The 9,007-nt window shown below is 38.8% G+C and overlaps 1 protein-coding gene across 2 annotated transcripts; it reads left to right on the forward strand.

The window, feature by feature from the left end:
- Positions 1-1,166: 1,166 nt before the first annotated feature.
- On the forward strand, positions 1,167-3,398 carry LOC122038464. Of its 2 annotated transcripts, none has more exons than XM_042598226.1 (5): positions 1,167-1,426; positions 1,527-1,649; positions 1,966-2,229; positions 2,326-2,490; positions 3,020-3,398. In XM_042598226.1, the coding sequence occupies exons 1-5, from the start codon at positions 1,298-1,300 to the stop codon at positions 3,275-3,277; spliced, it is 939 nt and encodes a 312-aa protein (XP_042454160.1). In that variant the 5' UTR covers positions 1,167-1,297; the 3' UTR covers positions 3,278-3,398. The 2 variants fall into 2 exon arrangements, with proteins under 2 accessions (XP_042454160.1, XP_042454161.1); XM_042598227.1 differs by having other exon boundaries at positions 1,169-1,426; positions 2,326-2,464; positions 3,020-3,194.
- Positions 3,399-9,007: the final 5,609 nt, after the last annotated feature.

Here is a 9,007-nt window from a genome sequence, read left to right on the forward strand (position 1 = left end):
CATCCGTTCGGCTAGAAGACCTCCGCTCGGTTGTGTTGAACAACATAATCCTCCTTCACTCATCTTTTCCGTAGTCGGAGGGTTGCATCTCTCTCGAACGGGCACGTCGCCTGCTCGGCCGAGGACAATGGCGAGGGGATGTAGGGTCCATTTGTCTATTAGCTTTATGCTATATGCTCGGCCATAATTGACTCGTTTGGCCATAACTGACTCGTTCAGCCATAACTGGCCCGTTCGATCATAACTTGCCCATTCGGCCTCGCTTGACTTTGACCTCCATATCAGTCAATCTTCTTTGCTTTGACCTATCTTTAATGAAACCCTTCTTCCTCACCGTATCAAATATTAACATAAAGTTAAAAGTTTTTAAGCCGTCATGCATCACAAAATAACTTTCAAGCATTACTTGATGTTCCTAAATTTAGGTCAATTCAAACTCATTCTAATTCAAAAAAAAAAAAAAAAAAAATCCAATTAGAGTTCGAATTAGATTTCAGATCTAACTTGATCGGACCCAAATCCTAAAATTCACAATCTTAATCCCATATTTTTTATATCAACTTAGATTGGATTGACGGATCATATTTATTTTTACACCCTTAAGTCATTTTTATATCTATAGGGTATAATCGAGCTAGTCACCATATGATAGATTTATAGAAATTGACAAAGGTCGATTTTCGATGAAGTCGGTAGAAATACCCTCTCATATGATGACCTACTAGATTTTTTGATTTATCTTTTTATAAATGACTGTGAGATCAATCGTATGAGCGGCCAGATCAACATATGACCTTTTGTATAAATAAAAAAATTCAGTCATCATGATTACTTAGTCAATAAATTCGAAATTTGATGGTTAGACATTTGTCCATAGGATATAGCACAAATAATAGACACATGATATTTTTGATCTAACAACTATGGATCAAATCTCACATGAACTTATTACATAAAATTCATCTTATCATATACCTCCTATCTACGAGGTCGGCCTGAGATGGCGGATCCACCATTTTGATGGTTAAACATTTGATGGTCCAAGAAAACTAAAGCCCAACCTTAAAACCTTCTACAAGCCCAACCCGACCGACCGAACTCGTCGATGCCACGGTTCGGTCGTTGCCGACATCTCAAAGCGAGTTCCAAAAGATCTGAACGTTATAACGGGAACTTCCAAACGATTCCAAGCCCTCCTTAAATTCACTGGACGCTGGACCTCTTCCACTAGCCGTTGCACTCGCATCACGCCGCTCTCTCCATCTCCGTCTCTTCTCCTATCGTCGTCTGGCTCCTGATGGAGGCCTCCGCAGCTCCGGCGACCAGCCCTTCGTCCGACGAGCGCCTGTGGGCAGGCCTCCGAGATCGCGTCGACTCCATCCTCCAGAATCGGGATCCCAAGATCCAGCTTTCGATTTCGTCTTGCGTATGCCATTTCATCTTTCTCACGCTCGATTCATTTCCTTTCGATTGAATCTTTGGAGCTGAGAGGCGATTAAAGTGTTTTTTTTTTCCTTCTCGGGCAGTGTAAGATGGAATCGGAGTGCGGCAAGAGGTTAAGGGAAGGATCCGAGCTTCTGATGAGAGGATTCGATTCGGTGTCTTCCAGTTTGACGCATCTTTCCAGCACCCTGAACTCCACCCGGCAGGTAAATTATTTAATTAATTGCTTTTGCCGATGAGTCATTTAGCAGTAATAAGGGTCCGTGAAATTTTTCTGTCAGATGCACACATCCATGTTAGACATTAGATTTCAAATATTGCTAACTTTCACCTTAAATTCCCAACGATTTAGTGAAGTTTCCTTTCCGAGCATTTATAACTAAACATCATAATCTTATATTGCTAGTATTGTCCGGTTTCCCCTAATTTTATTATTTGCCCTTAATAGTAGATCTATCAACACACTTCCACTCAAACATAAACTCTTGCAATTGCTGACTGCTTAATTTTTCTGCTTGACAGAGAGTGATTGATCTAACTAAGTATTCAGCACCAGATGTCCTACACGAAGAAAGTAATAATGCAGATGAAGAAGTGCCAAAACCCAAGAGACATTGTGTTTCTGAGGAGACCCGAAACAAGGATGAAGTTGGTTCCTGTGATGAACATGATTCACCTGTAACTAAAACTTCTACAGAAAGTGACAAGGTGGCAGATTCGAGTAAGGGAGATGAAAAGATTGCTGTTGCTGCATCACCAAGTGAAGTGCTGAAAAAAAATAAAACTGTCAGTGGAAAACTATTTTCGTTTAGCTTGTCTTCATGTGGCCATGTTTTTTTTTCCACAAAGGTTCAAATGCTTTTTGATTGTGCAAATTTGCAGCTTGCCGTTATGATGGCTACCAAAGCATCATACCTGTCAAGGGAACTCAAAAGCATAAAATCAGAGTTCGGTTTCATGCAGGAAAGATGCAATCTACTTGAAGAAGAGAATAGGAGGCTTCATGATGTTATTGATAAAGGTGATAGAGCAGAAGAAGATGACTTGGTACTTTTTCTGTATAACCTTTTTAGATGCCTAAATCCTTTGCTTACTTCCACACTAGATCATCTCGTGTTGCAATTTTTATAGTGCCAATGCTTAGGATCCTAAGTTCAGGTTAAGGTTAATTGATCTCTATTGTAATGTTTTTGGATATAGTTTCCTTAAATTCTTTCATATTGGCTTGGACATTGTTGCACTAAGACAAAGCCAAGTTAGAGTTTGTATTATTTAGCAACAAAAACCATGCCCATTTGTTGTACCTCTTGTTCCTATGTTTACGGATAGGATTTAGCTACTAGAAAGCATAAGTAAAAATTTACTCCATTTGTGAAAAGAAAATATTTTCTCTGATAATACATGATCCATAAGTTTTCATTACGATTTCCTCCTCGATCACACTGCTCTTTTTTAAAAATTGTCTATAATTTGCTTTAAGATCTAACTTTGATGTGGTAGTTTTACTCATCTTTTTTTGTCCATTCCAGAATGGAAAAAAAAACTGATTAATTCTGCATTGCAAATTATTCTGTAGGTGAGACTTCAACTGGAAGCTCTGTTGGCTGAGAAGTCCAGATTAGCAAACGAAAATGCCTGTCTAATGAGAGAGAACCAGTGCCTTCATGAGCTTGTGGAGTATCACCAATTAACATATGATCTATCAGCATCATATGAACAAGCTATCAATGGGATGTGTCTAGATTTTGGTTACTTGGATGATGAGCATGACTGTGATGAAAGTGAAGTTCTGGCTACACCATCAACCAGCAAATTAGGACTAACTTCACCATAATTATTACCATACTGCGTGGAAATTGTTATTTCCATCACAATTATGTCATGATGGTTGCTTATCTTCAAATGCCTGTCGTCGATAGAACATGAAATTATGTTAACGCAAATGCTTGATACCAGATTTTCTCTGTTGATATTTTTTATTTGGCTGCAGAAACTAAACCATATAATCCAATGCTGACGATTTAGAATACTCAGTTAAAGAATAGAGAATTCAGGCACGACTATATATATACAGGCCATTGTTAGTAAATTTAGAAGTGCGAGGAGCTCCTTGCCCAACAATCAAGATCTCAAATTTTTCATCTCATCAAAGGAAAATATCTTATAGTGCGTTGTAGTTGAGAATCAAATCATGAATGCTTGGTTAATCTGTTAAACGCTTTGTCACTGTACCATTGTTCAGGAGTAGCATAATTGATTTACACAAACAATTAAAATGTCATCTAAGATTTGGAAATATTTTTATTGCTTTGATATGAGGAACAAAATTAAGGATTATTGAAGTTTACTTCCCCAACTATTTAGAATCATTTGCCTAGTTGATTTACTGGGAATAAAAATATTTTATTCATTAATAATCTAGAATGAGTTGATTACTCAGAACTTTAGATCACTCGCCTAAGTCAAGTGTACTTCAATCCAAACTTTAGATCACTTATAAGCTCTTATCTTCCAATCGAGAGGGCTATGTGTCTCTTGAATGTCCTCACATTACCAAGAGGCCTTGTCTCTAGAATTTTCTATGCGTATAAAGCATGTTATTGGTACTTCTTCATTTGTCTAATATCAATTGACCTCGATTTATCAGTACTTTCACACTTATTCTCTTGGGCTTCTTGTATAATGGTGGCAAAAAGGTGACTACGCTCACCCCAGCGGCCCCGTCAATCCGTCCCAAGGCCAATACAGAGGAGATAAATCACAGGTGGCTACTAGCCTTTGGATTTCTTGAATAATAAGTCACCTAATGGTGACACTTTGATGTTTGCATGTAGCTTTTTCTATGCTAGTTGTAATTTGGATAATTGTAGATCATCATATAACTGTTTTGGATATACTAGTCGATTGATGTACGATAGTTAACTTCCTTGACTATCTCTAATTTTGAGCGAATGAAGCGTCTTCAGTTGATTTCTTTAGTTGATTTATCTCCAATTGACTATTTTTATTTAGCCAATTGACATAATCTTTCCAATTATTTCACTTTGAGTTGACATTTTTTCTTCATTCTTGAAGGTCCAAGTCTCAACTTCCCTTGGTGGCAGGTGTTAAGAAGCTCATTACTTCCGGGACTTCTTTCTGATACAAGGTCCAAGTCACTTTTCTTGTTGACCTATTGGAATTTCTTTTACGCCCGATCTTCGACTTATTGGAACTTCCTTTACCTAACTTCTAATCCTTTATGTTGAATTTTGTTTTAAATTCAAAGCATTTTTTGTAGTGTTTTTAGTCCCACATTGCTAAGTGGAGAAGCTTGGAAGGACTTATATAGGAAGTCCTTCCATCCTTGCTTAGCAATGATAAGAGGACCTACACGCATGCGCGGGCCAAGCCCAAATCGAGTGGATTTGGGGGGTTCGAGCCGGAAATCCATAAACCGGACATCACGTGCGCGATTAACGCGCGCAGGGGGGTGCAAATCCCCAGCCCGTGGGCCTTGCGCTCACGGGCGGCCCGGTCTATTTTTGCTGGTTTGGTTCAGTCTGAACCAAACCAGTTTGGTTCAGTCTGAACCAAACCAGTTTGGTTTCCGGTTCTCGTTCGGTCTGAACCAAAACCAAACCAGAGTTTGGTTCCGCGCGTGAGGAAGGGACGCGGACGCGACACTGAGGCGCGTTTCCTTGCTAGCGAAGCAGTGCTTCGTACCTTCTCAGAGTGAATAAAAGGGGACTTGCAGCACCTCTATTCTTCACTCAAGCCTCGAGCTTTCTCCCTTCTCTGTGTGATTCTTTCTGCTTTCTTCTCGTCTTTCTTGTCCTGAGGCTTGGTCTTACGGCGATCTGAGGTTGGGTCCGAGTGTCGCGTCCGTTTTGGAGTGCACCTACGGACGAGACGAGCGGTTGTCGGATCTTGGGGGAATTTTGCCGGAGAGCCTTTGCACTGTGAGGCGGCAATAAATTCTCTAAGGACAGTTGGCGTGCCGACGCTTCAACCGGATAACTATACTCTAAACCTTACTCTTTTATTTATCTGTCTATTGCATGCTTATTTTTGTGCAAAAATAATACTGCTTGATATTGCTTTATTATTTTACAACATTCTTAGAGAATTTATTGACTGTATCAATAGACATAATGAATGATAGGGTATTAGGATCTGATGAGGCTAGTGCTAGACCCGAGAAATTTTACGGGCAAAACTTCAGACGTTGGCAACAACGGATGAAATTTTGGCTTACTACGCTAGGGCTATTCTCCGTTATAGAAACAGACCCTCCTTCACCTAATGAAGAGGAACCTGCCCGTAGTGTTGCCTTAGAGAGGTTTAAGCAAAGGGATTATCTCTGCCATGGGAGAATCCTGTCTGCCCTCTTAGACGCACTATTTGATGTGTACTGCTCAACCTCTTCAGCTAAAGAGCTGTGGAAATCTTTGGATAAAAAATATAACTCCGAAGATTCTGGTTTAGAAAAGTATACTGTGGCAAAATTCCTGAACTTCAAAATGGTTGAAGGCAAATCTGTGGTTGAGCAGACACATGAATTCCAAGTTCAAATTCATGGTCTTGCTGAAGGAGATATGCCATTACCTGAAAAATTTCAGGTCTTGTCTATCATCGAAAAATTGCCTTCGAGTTGGGAAGATTTTGGCATGACTCTTAAACATCGGAGAGGTAAAATCTCTCTAGAAGATTTGATGATTGCCTTAAATATCGAAGAAGAACATCGGAAGCAACATAAAAATGATGATACAAGAATTCCTATGGATTTTATTCCAAAGGCAAATGTAGTAGTCTCATCTGACAAGAAGAAATTCAAAAATCAGAAAATGAAGAACAAGATGAAACCCAACCCAAAGGTTCAAAAGAAAACTGGAACCAAACCTAAGCCTTGCTGGGCATGTGGACAGGTTGGACATTATGCCAAATTCTGCCCAAAGCGAAAAGACAAGAACCAAAGCAATACGTCCAACACCAAGGTACAAGTAAATGTCGTGACTGCTAGTGACGACACCAGCGATAGGTTTGTTACCTTCAAACCCGAACTAAACTTGATCTATCAACCCAATGAATGGTTAGTTAATACAGGTGCTAATGTACACTGTTGTGCTGATCACTCTGCCTTCCTTACTTATCAGGTAATTGAAGGCACTTCCGTGACCATGGGGAACCATTCTGCAGCCAGGGTGTTTGGGATAGGACAAGTTGACCTGAGGTTCACCTCTGGAAAAGTCCTGTCACTGCATGAGGTGCATCATGTTCCAGCGGTCCGTCGGAATTTGATTAGCGGATCAAAGTTAGTCCGTGCTGGTTATGAGTTGAACTTCAAATGTAATAAAGTTGTAATATTACATTTAGGAACCTTTATTGGAAAAGGTTACCTTAATGAAGGTTTATTTAAACTCAATGTAGAAAATGTTACTTTAAATAAAACTTCTGATATTGGTTGTTCATATAACATTGAGTCTTATGATCTGTGGCATGACAGATTAGGACATGTCAATTTTAATACCGTAAAAAGGATGATGAATCTTGACATGATCCCTAAGCATGCTATAAATGATAAGAAAAAATGTGAAATTTATGTGCAATATAAACAACCCCGTAGACCCTTCAAATCAGTTGATAGAAATTCTGATATTTTAGAATTGATTCATATTGACTGTTGTGAGTTTAACGGTGTAATAACGAGAGACCATAAAAGGTATTTCATTACCTTCATTGATGATCACTCTCGTTATTGTTATGTTTATTTGCTAAAAACCAAGGATGAAGCTTTAGATAAATTTATGGTTTTTAAATCTGAAGCTGAGAATCAAACCGATAAAACTATTAAGAGGTTAAGGTCTGATAGGGGTGGAGAATTTACCTCGAACCTGTTTCAAAATTTTTGTCAAGATACAGGTATAATCCATGAGGTAACTGCTCCATATAGTTCTCAATCCAACGGTATAGCAGAACGAAAAAATCGAACCCTTGAAGATATGATTAATTCCATGTTAGGCAGTTCTGGGTTACCCAACTTTATGTGGGAGGAGGCTCTATACACTGCATGCCATGTGCTAAATAGAGTCCCAATGAAGTCAAGGGATAAAACCCCATATGAACTTTGGAAAGGCCGAAGGACAAGTTTGAAATACCTTAAAGTGTGGGGGTGCCTGGCAAAGATACTAGTACCTGAACACAGAAGGAAAAAACTTGGTCCAAAGACCGTAGATGATATCTTCTTGGGATATGCTCAAAATAGTATTGCATATAGGTTCCTGGTTATTAAATCAGAAATTCCTGGAATAGATGCAAATACTATTGTAGAACTTCGCGATGCTACATTTTTTGAGGATATATTTCCTATGAAGATGAGAACACCTCAATCTAGTATTCCTACTAGAAATGAGCCTTCTTTCGTAGAGGTCCCATTATCCGTAGTGGGTACACCTTCCTCAAGTCACTCTAGACTAGATGAATCTAGTGAGTATATAGAACCGAGAAGGAGCAAGAGCCAACGTGTGTCTACGGATTTAGGCCAGGACTTTATCACCTATAATATAGAAGGTGATCCTGTGACATATAAAGATGCCATGGCTTCTCCTGAAGCTAAATACTGGAAAGAGGCTATTAAAAGTGAAATGGACTCTATTATCTCTAATGCCACTTGGGAGTTGGTAGATTTACCTCCTGGGTGTACCACTATAGGATGTAAATGGGTGTTTAAGAGAAAACTAAAACTTGATGGGTCAGTAGATAAATTTAAAGCCCGCCTAGTTGCTAAGGGATTCAAACAAAAAGAAGGGATTGACTATTTTGACACTTATTCTCCTGTTACCAGAATTACTACAATCCGAGTGTTAATCGCATTAGCATCCATATATCATCTTGAGGTCCATCAAATGGATGTCAAAACGGCATTCCTAAATAGAGATCTAGAAGAAGAGATATATATAGATCAGCCTGAGGGATATGTAGTCTCTGGAAATGAGAATAAAGTCTGTAGGTTAGTCAAATCTCTTTATGGTTTGAAGCAAGCCCCAAAGCAGTGGTACGAAAAATTTGATAGAGCTATGCTATCGTTTGGCTTTGAAGTAAATGACTCTAATAAATGTGTGTATGCTAAAATGAAAGGTGATAATTATATTATCCTATGTTTATATGTAGATGATATTCTACTATTTGGAACTAACCTTTCTATTATTAATGAGACTAAGGCCCTCTTAAGTGGTAAGTTTGATATGAAGGATATGGGTTATGCTGATATGATTTTAGGGCTGAAGTTGACTCGTTCAACTGATGGAATAACAATTTCTCAATCACTCTATGTTGAGAGAGTATTAGAGAAATATGGTTATAGCCAAGTTAAATCTGTTGTCACACCATATGACCCTTCAAAAACTCTCCACAAGAATAATAGTGGTGTGGCAGTGTCTCAATTAAGATACTCACAAATAATAGATAGTCTAATATATTTAGCTAATTGTTCTAGACCTGATATTTCTTTTGCTATAACGAAATTGAGCAGGTTTACCAGCTGTCCGGACAGAATGCATTGGGATGCATTAGACAGAGTACTCAG

This window comes from Zingiber officinale, chromosome 1A (assembly GCF_018446385.1).
Source record: "Zingiber officinale cultivar Zhangliang chromosome 1A, Zo_v1.1, whole genome shotgun sequence".
NCBI classification, from domain to species: Eukaryota; Viridiplantae; Streptophyta; class Magnoliopsida; order Zingiberales; family Zingiberaceae; genus Zingiber; species Zingiber officinale.

Coding starts and splice junctions, on each gene's coding strand:
- LOC122038464 (XM_042598226.1), top strand. CDS start 1,298: ATGGAGGCCTCCGCAGCTCCGGCGACCAGCCCTTCGTCCGACGAGCGC. Junction 1,427..1,526: donor AGCTTTCGATTTCGTCTTGC/GTATGCCATTTC, acceptor CTTCTCGGGCAG/TGTAAGATGGAATCGGAGTG. Junction 2,491..3,019: donor GAGCAGAAGAAGATGACTTG/GTACTTTTTCTG, acceptor ATTATTCTGTAG/GTGAGACTTCAACTGGAAGC.